The 14,375-nt window shown below is 46.8% G+C and overlaps 2 protein-coding genes across 2 annotated transcripts in view; one reads left to right on the top strand and one right to left on the bottom strand.

Moving 5' to 3' along the window:
• Positions 1–4,336, top strand: part of LRIG1 (leucine rich repeats and immunoglobulin like domains 1) — a 91,118-nt gene extending 86,782 nt beyond the window's left edge. The window contains exon 19 of the mRNA XM_058844676.1: positions 189–4,336. Within this exon, the coding sequence (XP_058700659.1) occupies positions 189–421 (233 nt within the window). The 3' untranslated portion in view covers positions 422–4,336. The remainder of the gene's footprint in view (positions 1–188) is intronic.
• Positions 4,337–7,502: 3,166 nt separating this feature from the next.
• SLC25A26 (solute carrier family 25 member 26) overlaps positions 7,503–14,375 on the bottom strand; it is an 83,266-nt gene continuing 76,393 nt past the window's right edge. The window contains exons 8-10 of the mRNA XM_058844677.1: positions 14,086–14,150; positions 12,629–12,702; positions 7,503–7,955 (exon numbers count right to left, since the gene is read on the bottom strand). Of these exons, the coding sequence (XP_058700660.1) occupies positions 7,859–7,955; positions 12,629–12,702; positions 14,086–14,150 (236 nt within the window). The 3' untranslated portion in view covers positions 7,503–7,858. The remainder of the gene's footprint in view (positions 7,956–12,628; positions 12,703–14,085; positions 14,151–14,375) is intronic.

Here is a 14,375-nt window from a genome sequence, read left to right as displayed (position 1 = left end):
GGAGCACAGCCCCATGTGCTCCCCTCAGCCTTTTCAACTAGCTCACAGGCGTGGATGGCAGCGGTGGGGTTGGTTTGAGCACGGAACAGAATTATGAAGCTTGGGAAAAATCTCCAGGGTCATGGAGGGTGAGAGTGATTGGCAGGCTGAGCATCACCTAACCACGCTGCTCCTTTGGGGTTTTGCAGGCTCTTCACAAGCAGCAGCAAAGCCTTCAAAGCTTAACAACCTTAATTTGGTGAGAGCTTCACCTGCAGGAGGGTCATTAAAGCAACTGAACGTGCTTCCCGAAATAACCCCAGCACTACTGGATCTGCAGAGGGAAGCAGAGGTGGAGCAGGCTCTCCTGCCCAACAGCACCACAGCCCAACGCCACGACTCCACTCACGAGCCCAAGCTACCCAACAGATCTCTGGACTGAGAGCACAGACTGACTGCCACGTGCAAATTAACAAACACACTATTACTTTTTTTAATTTTTTTTTTTTTTTTTTTGCACAGAGTATATAGGCTACTTACTTCTACCTCGAATTTTGAACTGATGGCCTGGCAAAGGCAACCAACTGAGGTATGAGAAACAAGCTTGTATGGGGCACAAACTCCTGTTCGAGCGTCATCTGATTGTACATAGTTTAAAACTTCCCTGAGAAGTATGAAGTGTTCAAAAGTCAACTTGCATATGAAGCACATAAATGCAAGGGATTATTGTGTAAAGAGAAAAGTATTTGATACAATTGTACATAAGAGTTTTCATATATAAATATATATATAAAAAATATATATATATCTTTTACAGAGGCTATTTTAATCTTTAGTGCATGGAAAACTGAGTGAAATTTTACAGTTTTGGCAATATTGTTTTCAGTATCAGGTTGCTGTTAAACTTTGTGAGAAAAATAATTCTGGTGCCTTAAATGCATAAACAGAAATTTTAAAAGCCAGACTGTTCCAAAGGGATTGTCCTATTTTCAGTGGAAGTTCCTTTACACCATGTACACCAGGGCTGGGGCAATCCCAGGTACTGGCTGGCTGGAGAAGTGACCAGGAGCAGCCTCATCTGTGGAGAGGGACTTGGGGCTGTTGGTGGATCAGAGGCTGGACATGCCCTGGCCATGTGTGCTCACAGCCCAGAAATCCAACCATGTCCTGGCCTGCATCCAGAGCATTGTGGGCAGCAGATTCTCCTCCTGTGCTCCACTCAGGTGAGACCCCACCCAGGCGTCTGCACACAGTTCTGGTGCCCTCAGTATAAGGAGGACTGTAGGGACGAGACAAAGAGTAATGAGTTCAAACTGAAAAAGTGGAAATTTAGGTTAGATACAGAAGAAACTGAAATTCTTCCCTGTGAGGGTGGTGAGACACTGGTACAGGTTGCCAAAGAAACTGCAGATGTCCCATCCCTGTTGGTGTTCAGGCTGGATGGACCTCTGAGCAACCTGGACCACTGAAAGGTTTCCCTGCCCATGGTAGGGGGTTGGAACATCACCTTTAAGGTCAGGGCAGGATGGACAGATGGGCTGAGTCCAACCACTTGAAGTTTAACAAGTCCAAGTGCCGGGTCCTGCACTTTGGCCACAGCAACCCCAGCAGCGCTACAGGCTGGGGACAGTGGCTGGGGACAGTGGCCAGAGAGAAAGGGCCCTGGGGGTACTGGTGACAGCAGCTGGACATGAGCCAGCAGTGTGCCCAGGTGGCCAAGAAGGCCAATGGCCCCTGGCCTGGATCAGGAATGGTGTGGCCAGCAGGAGCAGGGAGGTCATTCCTCCCCTGCACTCGGCACTGCTGAGGCCACACCTCGAGTGCTGTGTCCAGTTCTGGGCCCTCAGTTTGGGAAGGACCTTGAGACGCTTGAGTGCAACCAGAGGAGGCAACGAGGCTGGTGAGGGGCTGGGAACACAAACCCTGTGAGGAACGGCTGAGGGAGCTGGGGTTGTTTAGCCTGGAGAAAAGGAGACTCAGAGGAGACCTCATCACTCTACAACCTCCTGAAAGGTGTTTGTGGTCAGATGGGGGTCAGGCTCTTCTCCCAGCAACCAGTGACAGGACAAGAGGACACAGCCTTAAGCCAGGGGAAATTTAGCCTGGACATTATGAAAAAATTCTTCACAAAAAATGACTGGGCATTGGAATGGGCTGCCTGGGGAGGTGGTGGAGTCACTGTCCCTGGAGCTGTTTAAAAAAAGACTGGATCTGGCACTTAGCCATGGTTTAGATGATACAGTGGTGTTAGGTCATAGGTTGGACTTTATCATCTCAAAGGTCTCTTCCAACCTAGTTAATCCTGTGATTCTGTCCCTTCCAACCCAAGACATTCTGTGATTCAATTGGGTTTCTCAGCACAAATTTCCTTCCCCTTGAAAATTTACTGTACTTAACACATTCAATAACAGAGATCTTCAACTGTGTCAAATTTATGAAGAAAAAAAGCAGTGAGCAATTACATAGCAACCTGATATTTTCCTGTTGGTGGAAGAACTTAAATTCCACTATTTTTCAAAACTTTATACAATTTGCATTTGAACTGTGACTGTGTGAGACTTTAGCATGGACCACACAGGAGGCACTAAATAACTCTTCAACAGTGCAGAGCCCCAAGACAACCAGAGGAAAAGGCTGTTTTGACTGGGAAGAAGTTGTTACCAAAATAAATAACTTGTGCAGTAAACCAGGGGTGGTCTCCTAAGAGTGCACCTCTCAAACACGTCATGGCAGGAGGTGTTACCTGCCATGTGTGCTGGCACAGCACTGAGCACCACAGGCCCTTCCCCTCCCAAAGGGACCCAGCTCTACCTGTCTGAGGTGTGTGCAGCAAATCCAGCCTTGCCCTGCTTAGAGTAAATAACCTCTGCCAGTATAATGCATCTTCACACCCAAAAAACACATCTGCTCCAGTGGGGGCTGAAACCATAGAGCTGTTTTGACAACAAAACTAAACTGCACTCCTAAGGGGACAGCTGTATCACTAATTCATCCAATACTTTTTTTTTTTCCCCTTGCAACACAATATTATACTTTGTAGCTGAACAGCCAGACTCTCTATATGATAATACCACCTTCAAGTGAGTTATGCTGCATTGTGTAGCAATTCTGGGCTAGTTAGAAAAACTTGTTTTGTAAGGAAAACTGTGGATTCATGGTTGAACAGACTTTTAAATGGAAATGCCCCAAATGTTTTTATGTGGTCTTTCAAGTTCCTCTATTAATGGGGGGGTATAAAGAAATGCCCACCTCAGTCAAGCAGATCTTTGTCACTTCTGACTTCACAATGACACTTTTTATTTATAGAAAGGTTGCTCTCTGTTGGTGTTTGCTGGTACCTGTGGATGGAGGACTCCCAGTTCTTTGTGATTTGAGTTCTGCTAACATGAGGTTGCTAACTCTGGTGATGACTACTTTGGGGCAGGTTTATCACAGGGGGAGGGTGGGGTTGTTACTTTTTTCCTTAGGAGCAACTCTAATACCAGTTCCACTGAGGCTGAGTCTGGGAATCCACCTCTGCCAGGACTGTGGTTCGGAACAAGCAGCAGAGATAAGGGCAGAAACGCTTCACCTTCACCTGAGATCCATCACTGAGGGAGCTGCCCCAGCGCTGCTGCACCTGTGGGGTTTCAGGGAGTGGCTGCAAGCTGCCCCTTGGTTTTATCACAAGCTGCTCCTACCCAGCCTTAGCTTGAGGAGCCATCAGCTCCTCCTCTAAGGGAAGGACCTCAGGGTCAGGGAGAGCAGCAGCTGCCCCTGGATGAAGCCAGGCATAATTCAGCCAGTACCTGTCTGTCCCAGTCCCTGACTATTGACACATTTGCACTTTGAGACAGGTGGTGAATTATGTTGAGTGCCAAGTTTATTCAAAGCAAAGGAAAAGGGTGTTATAAAATTATAAACCAAGCAGAGTTTTCCTTTCACTGAAAGGAAAAGTGCTCCAGAACCAACTCATGGAACCAGGGACACGGGGAAGATGGGAATGATCCAATGGGCTCATTTTGCTGGCAGAAATGTCATCACCAGTGCAGATACAAAGCATATTTGCCATGTTAACATTGAAAGTAATGTTTCTGAATAAAATTAACTGCCTAATGACTTCCACTAAATATGTGAATTTGCTGCTTCTAAGAGGCAATGTGAAAGAGGAAGTATTACTTTGGTGTACAAATTTATTTATTTATTAGAAAATTTGGTACAATGTTGTACATTGAAAAACATGTAAGATATTGAAGTGTCTAACAAACGGCATTGAAGTGTCTTTAATAAAGGTTCATTTATAATATTACGGCTGATTTGTTGAGAGTGAGCTTTTGGGAGTTTCAGTTGAAAATTAAATAAAATTCTAATCCATTGCTATATCTCTTTTTTTTTTATTTTTCATGAAAATGGAGATTAACTGCCAAAGGACCTGCTCTTAAAATTGGGCCACGAGATCCTGGGGTACAGCATGAGGCTCTGACAGCCTGACATGTGGATGGGGTGGAATTTGAGGCTGGATTGAAAAATACAATACAGAACTTTCAAGAAATACACTTCATACATATATATATATATACATATATATATATATATGTTCAGTTTGCATTACAATCTGGCAAGTCCCCCCTATCTTGGCAGTGAGAACACAACAGATGAGGGGTGTGTGCACGTGTGCAAGTAAAAACAGGGCCAGGACAACACCAGGCCCAGCTGCAATATTGAACACCTCTGGTGTTCCCAAACCTCAACCCCACCCTAGATGGAAATTCCAGAGGTAGCTTTGGAGATAAGCCTGAATTCCTGCTTTAACTAAAAATCTCAATTCAGTTTCTGTATATTTTTTAAAAATTAAAAACTATGTCCCCCTTGAAATTTTCATTTTAGGTATAAAGCAGGTTGTTTGAGAACACTTCAAATTTCTTAACAGATCTGGGAGTTAACATTTTTCAAAATTGGGAGAGGTTTTAAGCAGCTTGTTATAAACGAGACTTTCTGATGGAGAAGAAAAGTCTGGCTCGTTTATTAAATGTGAACAATGGCCAAAGGGAGACCAAGCTAAGCTTGTGTACCCCACCCTACGAGCCAGGATAACAACAAACACCACAAGCACCCTTCTCCAATGAAATAACCTCAGCTCTTAGCCCACACCCTGATTTATTCCCTTCCCCAAGTCCTGGATTGGCCCGTTTTGGATGCTCTTTGGGATTGGCCGCTTTCCCGGGCCATGATTGGTCTGTAACAGCATTCATCCTGTTCCAATCGTTTTCTCAAGGCATCGTGTGATTGGTGGATGCTTCTTCCAATCATCGCTTAAGGTGTTGATAACCCCTTCATTACCTCATGTTCTGGAATGTTCTTTTCTTCTACCAGTCCAGGCCCTTACAAACCCCGATATTTTTTACTAATCCACCATATTCCAATCACCAGATCCCAGCCCAGTCTCAATCCCAAATAAGCCAAAGTCATTAGCAATAATACCAACCATCATCTTGACAACTTTATATCATAATCAGACATAATTAACATTTACCTCTTGTAACTTTGTAACCCATTAATTAACACTTCAGTAATAGCAACTTCAATTAACCTCCCAGGCTTAATAAAAAGGTTACTTATAACAGGCTGGTGCCTGGCCTGAAATTTGTTACCCCACTTCATCCTAGTAATGGGCTACAATTAGATTTTTTATTTTATTTTGGTAAACTTGAAATAAAACATTGCTAAAACTTAAAGCAAACTGTCATAGGGGAACCCAGGCATTTTTTGGTCTATTTTTCTCCCCATACTCCCCAAACTAAAAATGTTCTTTACACCCTTATTAGATAAACCAGCCACCTGCTGCTCTCCCTTGCCTGCTGCCATTCCCAGGTACCTTTAGCCTTCTTGTGCTGCAGAGCTGCTCCACTGGCACAGAGGAAAGGTAATCACTTGAGGTCTGTCCACTCCCACCATTTGGTTGGTTAAAACAATTTGGCTGCTTGGTTGGGTTTTGTTGGGTTTTGGTTGGGGTTTTTTATTTTAATTAAAAAAAAAAAAAAGTGATGACAAAAACTGATTCTGCAATATTAAATAAAAACAACAAAAAATGCACCATTTGGACCCAATGACATAAAGATGGTTATTTACAGCTCAAGTAATTAAATGCATCAACTGCACTACTAACCCCCTCACCATGTTTAAAGAGCTTCAAGAGAAAATGTGATAGATTTTGAGACTGAGTAATAAATCTCCCTCCCCCCAGCCCCTAAAATTGGATGTGATACACATATATATAGAATGTCATAAAACAGCCTCCAAGTGGCAGGAAGCACAGCTACACCAAGCCATGGTAACGAGTAGCATTACCCACCAGCCAATACGGGACTTGGCTGAATTCTGCATTTTAATTGAAGATTATTTTTAAGAATTATGTCCTTTGTTCTGTATGTTTTACTTGTCTGCCAATTATTTTCTAAGTTTTGGCCTCTAAAAAGTCTTCCTGCTCTGTCATGGCCAGCAGTGTAATAAAACATCCAGCCTGTGCTGTTGGTGCTCTGGGCAGAGGCTCTGGTGTCACTCGTGTCCCCTGGTCAGGCCACTGACCTGCTCTGACATTTGTTCTGCCTTTCCCCAGACTCCAAACACCTGGACGTTGTCCTGATGAGGGGACAGCCTCACAGGTAAATTACAGCACCCTAGGGCAGCACAGCAGCCCTGGCACATCACGGTGTTGGGATGATAGGGATGGAGCGTGCAGGAAGCAGCCAGAGCACGCATGGTGCCACCAGGACGAGTGACATGGCACAGCTCAGTCACAGGGCCCTGTGGCACCCACTCCTCTCCCCCTGTGTGAGGAGCTTCCCACTGCAGGAAATCATCACCCACCACAGGCTTTGCCTGCCCACACAAAAAACACCCTCCACAGAAACACCTCCTCAACCACCACTCAGCCAAGCTGGTGCTGTAAACCTGGCCCCAGCACCAACTCTGGTGATAATTTTGAGTAATTCCAATAAGGTCTTTTCATCACACTCATCCCCACACCATTTTGGCTGCTGCAGCTTCTGTTTCCTACATGACAACAGCACCAGAATTTTGCTCTGACTGCCAGCAGCCCCCCGCAAGCCCTCAGGATCCACCCCTACATCAGCAGAACTCTGATGTTCTCCCTGCCTTGCCCTCCCAGCTTCCCTCCCAGGCTTCAGCACTTCCATCCTCCTGCTGCTTCAGCAGCTGAGGGATGAAGACCAAAAGAAGGCAGAGCTCCATGTCTTTGCACAAGCACAGCTGTAAAATAATACAAGCCTGTGCTTTTACTGGAGAAATATGAGTGTGATTAATAAAGCTGCACTGGCTCCCACACAGAAATGCTTGCTGAGCACCTGTAGGTATAAACAGGAATATAAACTTCCACAAATACAGCTCGAATCAGAAACAAATGGATTATTGTCTTTTACAAAGAGCTCTCCCAAGCCGGAATCCTTTCGGTGCTGTTGGAGGGCAGCAGGCTGTAACTCTATCAGCCCCTTCCCCTCCCCTGTTACGAAGCAGGTGCCACTGAATGATGAAAACTTGCTTTATTTCAGCCTTCCCACTCAGCCCCCAAGCCAGAGCTTTCCAAAACACTTTCCCTGCAGGAGTTCTAATAATGCCTTTTGCAGCCATCGTAATTAGCTGTTTACCCCCCAAACATTGCTTTTTTGGCACAATTCTTCACAATGACTTCACCCACTTTCCATGGAGGAAAATTTCATGTTTGGGAAACTGGATTATTGGAGGATTTACTTTTCTCTAGCAGGGAGAGTGGCTCAGCCTGCGGGACAGCTGCTGTGAGGGGTGCGGGAGGAAGGCGCTGCTCCCAGCCCGACTCCTCCTCCGGCTCGGTGGCTTCTCCCCCAGCAGGAGCGGCAGGGCTGGCTCACAGCAGCAGCTGCCGAGTCTTCTCGTATGTCCCCAGGAAGATGAAGCCTCCCAGGCTGATGGCTGCCATCCGTGGGACAACACCTGCGAACAAGCTGAAAGCAAAGGAAAGGCAGTTGGAGAGGATGAGCGGGGAGTGGAGGTAGGGGCTTGGGAAAACAAAGCCAAGAAAAACTCTCTCTTGCTGGTTTCTTAAATCCCACTCCGCTGCTCACTGAAGGAATCTGTCTGGACTTCCCCAACACAGCACTCCCAAGGCTTGCTGTTTTTAACCCCTCTCCACACCCCTCGGGAAAGGGCTGAGGCAGAAGGAAAAGGCAGGAGGCCATTATGGGCCAATGCAAAGGGGAGCTCAGGCTCATGCCCACCAAGAGCTGCAGACAGGTGGGAACATCCTGTCCTCCACTGCCCCCACCAGCCTCTCTGGGCCAGGGGCTCCCCCTTGCAGAGACAGCCCTGCTCACTGCAGTGTCTCCTTCCCAGGAACACACAACAGCCATGAGGAGCAGAAATACTCCATTTGTGGCGCCTTCAGCTGCCACCCATTTCATGATCTTCATCGTCCTTTGAAACTGACAGGAAACTTATGCAAAGCCAATTGTTTGACACATCTAAACTCACAGATGGTTTAACAACTTCAGGACAGGCCAGTGTATCCTCCCAGAGGATTACAGGCTTCCTTTGTGGAGAAACCCCCTTCCAGATCTATGGCACTCAGCCTGGCTGAGCTCCACAGAGATCCTGTCCTTGGCTTTCCCAAACACTTTCTGGTCCCTGGGAGGAGTGTGTCCACAGTGGGACACGCTGTAATTCCTGTGAGACCTGGCTGCTCAGGAGCTCCCTGCTCCTGCTGCACAGGGAAACCTCTGGCAGTAATGAGCTCTGCTAAGGAGCCTGGAGCACACAGGCAGATGGAAACATTTTATGGCTTTACTAGACAGCAATTGGGCCTATTACCATAATGACAGCTTTAAAACAGAGTAATTTGTACAAGGCATGTATGGACAGAGCACTGATAGGGCAAATCCTAGGGAGCAGCACACAGCATCCCTCTCCTGCGGAATTAGGGAGCCTCATTACGGGAGCAGGGGCAGACATTCGTTTCCAGAACAGCCCACTCGAGACACAGCTATTACACAAACAGGGGCCCATAACTGAGTTACCCAGAAGCTGCATCCCTGGCAACCCCTGTTACTAACCATCACTTCCAAGAATCCTGGCCCTGCTTCTCCCCGTTTCCTGCTCCCACCTGCCACCTGTGGCCTCTCCAATCCATGCTTCCCCCATGGGCTCCCTTTCTGTGTGAGGGCAGAGCTGAACAGCTGCAGAAAGGTCCCAAATCCAAAGAGCAGAGCTCTGTGGCGGGTCTGATCCAAACTGGTCTCTGCTGGGCCACGCCTGCCTCCATCAGCAGATGAGACAAATTTGGTTTATTTCTGCTGGCCCCATCAGAAACCGCTCTGGTGGGCAGAGGTCTGCTGTCTAGTTGGATTTGGTCTGTCTGGAGATTTCACCTGGCACTCTGCCACTCCTCAGCTCCTAACGGGAAACTAACAGGACCCCTGCAGTTACCCTTCACATCATTGAATCATCTAGGTTGAAAAAGGACAAGTGCAAAACAACCCAGCACTACCCAGCCCACCACTAACCCATGTCCCCAAGCACCACAGTTACACACGTTTTGAACACTTCCAGGGGTGCTGATCCTACCACTTCCCTGGGAAAGAGGGAGAGGACACTGAGCAGGACTGCATGGAGAGGACACTGAGCAGGACTGCATGGAGAGGACACTGAGCAGGACTGCAAGGAGAGGACACTGAGCAGGATGAGCACAGGCTGGGCAGGAGAGGGAAGACAGGGCCTAGGCCCAGCCACAAGGCCTGTCCAGGGCTCAGGGGAGGCCTTGGGCAGCTGATAAATGGCACACAGCGAGCTTCAGCAAGGCAGTTTATAGTGGCTTTTATACCCAATAGCTCCTCCCATAGCTCTTTGATGGGCTCACGAGTCTCCCCCTGCAGCAGGGTTACCCCACAGCTCAACCTGCAGCTCGGTGCTGGAAGCTTCTTCCCTCTGCTTGGCTGCCAGGTGAAATTCCCCCGAAGACAGGACCTTTCTCTACTTCCCAAAGAGAATTCTCTCTGATGGGGGTGCCCAGCAACAGAGACTTTCTCTGTGCATGTGCCATTACTGCTGAGGCATGTGCCCTTCTGGTATTTTTCCACTGAAATCGAGATTCATAATCCATACTTCAACAAATAAAACTAAACTATGTCGAGGGAGTATTATTTCAAAATTAAATCAGTACCTCACACGTGCCAATTCCACTCTGACCAGGAAGCTCATGGGAGGAACAGGACATCTGGTGCAATACTACCGGCTCCATCCCCAACTCCACACAGGCCACCTCACCAAGAGCATTACCACTCAAATAACCCTCGTGTTCCTCAACAAGAAGCTTCAGCCATGGCTTTCAAACACCACTGTCTCCTTGTGTGAAAAGCTGTCAGACAAGATGCAAACTCCCTCTCTTGTGAATGACTCCTCTACCCTGCTGGCAAGAGCAAAGAGGTTCACAGATCCTCTCACCCCATGCCTATCCCAACCCCTGCCACAGTCCTAGCTCTCCCTGGACAGAAAGGGATGTGGAATTTCTTGGCGTGAAGCAGAGGGATTTACTAGGTGCAGACCAGGAAGCTGAGCCCTGTGCTCTGGTTTTAATAAGGTGGCAATAAGCAATGCGTCTTTCTGCCCTCAGAATTCCTCCTCTTCAAGTACGAGATTTATTAGAGGAGCCATAAATCATGTCATGTTGTAACTGGCCAAAAAAGCCCGACATTTTTATTGGTTTTGATTAATAGATTTATAATTGGCAGCAGGCATGGCAGCCTCTGCGTTTATTTTTCCCAAGACTTTCTTCCTTTTCCTTGCAGCTGACGCAGCTTGGCCTCCTTTACATGTTACTTTTTCTCCAGATCTCTTATTGTTTTGATTTCAACTAAATTGTGTTCCCTTTGGTCCTCGTCCATTGGTGCTATCTTTGGGCAGAGATTAATTCTGGGTTGTTTAGAAAAGGGCATTGCTGAAACACCCTGAAAAAAAGACAAACATACATTTTTACTTTCTGCTGGTGGCTGGGGGATGGGGGAAGTTTCCTCAGTCAAATCCATGCCTCTTCACACCCTTCAGAGCTCAACTTCCACTAACAGCAGACATGGCCTCACTTCTTCCAGTCCCTTTCAAAACATGCCTTAAGGGTCCACAAAGCCATGCAGGACCAAAATTCATCTGCTGCCACATCACCTTGTCTCAGGCAAACCTGAGACAGCCCATCCCTGAGTGCTGCTGGGGGGCACAGCTGGATGCCTTCCTGGAATCAGTGTTCAGGAACTTCCTGCAATTTGTTTTGAATTATTTCCCACATGTGTAGAAAGAGGGTTGAACTTTTATTATCTGGGCAAGCAGAGATCAGATGTTCAGAGAAAGCTGTCCCCTGCAAAGCTGCGTTGTGCACAGTGCTTTGGGCAACAAAGGTTAGAACAGTGCCCTGAAAGACTGGGAGGGTTAAAAACATAGAGAAAAATACAAGAAAAAGCCCCAAGCTTCCAAAAATCCTTCCATTTCTCTTCCAGGCCAAAGGCAGGAGCCCTATTGAAGGAAGCACAGGCTGAACTTCATGGACTGGTGAAGTTAAGACATATACTCACTTTCAGAGGTCAACTACTGGTATAAGACATGCACTCAAAGAGGACAAGGTGGTGTAAACGAAGCAGTGTCAGTAAAACTGTAAATATTGACACCTCAAAACATTCTAGAAACACTAGCAGAAGACTCCGTGTTCCCACACTTCTCCAAGGCCAGGAGAGCAATTCTCTGTCTCAGAACTGGACAAAGTGAGGCACTTAAGAGACTAGATGGACATCACCTCAGACTTCCACAGCTGGTCAGAGGAAAGCCCAGAACATTTCCACATTCTGGCTACAGCAGGAAAGCCCTGGAGAACTGCTCTGTGGCTGCTCAGACCTACTCTTAGTACTCAAGCCTGGCTCAGAAAACTTGCACTTTTGCAATGGGTTCCACACTGCAAAAATCCAGGGGCACATACTCAAGGCCAGACCCAAGAGGAAATTCAAAGCACATGGCTCCCTCCCTCTGCTTCAGCTTCTCCCCACTGCTGGCACCACTCTGGCATTGCCTGCTCACATTGTACTTCACAACAAGAATGGGGAATTGAAAGGAACAGAAGAGACCTTGCTGGTGCTTTCAAATCTGCAAGAAATTGCCAGGAGGAGGAAAAACTGTCCATAAGGGGCTTGTGGGCCCTATGCTGACCTTCCCTGGCACCTCAGGAGAGGGGATTCACACCCTTCAAATGAAACTGCTGTCTCCACTGCCACGAGATGTGCCTGAATTTAAATGGTACAAATCACAAATGCACGTGTTCACAGGGAAAAGTCCACGAGTTATTAACACAAAGCCACACTCGCCCCTGACACAGGGAGCTGGGTTTAGAGGTTGGATATACTCCCAACAATGCCCTTTTCTGTGCTCTTCCCTGGACATTGCCCTCAGCCAGGGCTAAGGTGAGGACACTCAACCTCCCTGAGGGACTTGTTCATGGCTACCCAACTGTTGCTCCCTGCCCAGGTGTGCAGCAATCAAAAGGCTTTTCTGTGTGCCAGTATTTAAATGTAAACAGATCCCATCCCATCCTCTCACACCCCCTAAAACACACAGACAACACAACCCCTGAGGTGCAGCACGTCCTTACCCTGACAGGCCTTGTGTCCTCCAGATGCCACCAAGGGCAGCCAGAACGTTCCCGCTGGCGTTGCTGGAACCAGCCTGCACCACAGAGAGAGATTGGAAAGTGTTGGCAGAGGTTTAGTTATTTACTGAGCTCCTGTCCCTGGTTAGTACTACATGACAGGAATTCCAGATATCCTAATGATCTCCTTACCCCAAGCACAGGCAAAAGCTTCTCGTCTCCAGGAATGAAAAAAAGGGTGGAAAGTGAAACAGAGGCACAGAAGAACAAAACAATCAAGGTCACAGAGCTGGTTAGTTCAGAACTGGGCACCCAGTCCCTTCAGCTCTACATCTACCAGCTGATACTGTAAGACCTTAATAAAAACCCACTCTCAAAGCACCAAGTGATTTTGCTGCTTCTTTAGATTTAAAAACCAAAAAAAATCCCTGAGTAGTGTATTGCATGTGAAAATTGTCTTGAGTGCAAAACAGAGGACAAACAGCAGGACTAGAGATACTTAAATTCCATGTGTGACCTAGTTAATGTGAAATGACTAATATAAACTGAATGGTCTCAAAGCACCCTCATTTCTTTACCTGGTTGCTCAGGAGAGAGGCAGAGATAAATGAAACACAGTTTTTACAGGTTTATCACTGATGCTACCCAAAGACAAAGAAACTGCAACAGACACAACCCAGCAATGACAGATAACACAGCAACATGGTGAGCACAGATGTAACTCTGCTGGGGAGGTGCATGTTAGCAACAAGAAACACCCCAAAATGAGAGACATGAGCAACAGGGTAGAAAACACCCACAGAAGCTCCAGAATGCCCATCCTTCACCAACACAACTGCTCTTTTCAGGGCTGGGAAAGGTTTTAGGAACATCTACCTGCTGTGGGCTCTTAGCTCAGTAGCTGTCAGTTCTGCCCTGGCTCAGTGAGATGATGATGGGAACACCAGACTCACTATAAATTTCTAAACTTATTAAACTTACTGCTCTTATAAGCAATCTTCCTTCTGCCCTCATTGGCAGATGTTGGCCATCACAATCTATAGTTTAAAATTTTATGTCAGAAAATCCAGTACCAAGCCCTCCTCAGAAAAGACATACACAGACAGTCAGAATTATCAAAACAGCAGAATAAATCCCTGATGGGCAGTTTAACTTTGGGTGTCTGACTGTACAAGGCTTTTCTCCTAAAGACACTGCATGAGACTCTGGAAGCTGAGCACAAGCCCAAGTCTGTTTCAGACAGCTCCTTTGGGAAAGGACCAGACAAGCATTCAAGGAAAGGAGCACAACAATTTCATTAGTTCTGCATGCAGTGCCTGTTTACCTCTACTCTTGCCTTCTAGGACAAGAACAGAAATGATTATTAATAGGTGCTGGATTTCATTCTGTAACGACCCTACAGAAAGCCTGGAATACCCAGGCCATTCACCAGCCTGTCTGGTGGCCTCCTTCCCTCTTACCTTTGCCAACATAATTCTTGTTTTTGCTACGTCGAGCGGTGTGGTGACTGCAGCTGCAAATCCACCTGAGAAAATTAAAATACCAAGCACAAGTGAGACATTGTTGTGTGAATATGAATGCCACACTGCCTATAATTCCCAGGGCTGTGGTCAACACTGCTCTGTTATTAATGCCTACAGCACGTTCCCTCACGTCAGAGCCCAGGTACGCCTGTCCAAGGTCTGTACACAGATCTTTTGTTACTGTGTATTGATTTTAGAAAACAGCTGTCTATTGCTTAACTGTAAAT

Source organism: Poecile atricapillus, chromosome 9, assembly GCF_030490865.1.
Source record: "Poecile atricapillus isolate bPoeAtr1 chromosome 9, bPoeAtr1.hap1, whole genome shotgun sequence".
Classification (NCBI taxonomy): Eukaryota; Metazoa; Chordata; class Aves; order Passeriformes; family Paridae; genus Poecile; species Poecile atricapillus.
The sequence above is the reverse complement of the archived record's forward strand: the minus strand, read 5'-3'. Positions and strand labels throughout refer to the sequence as shown.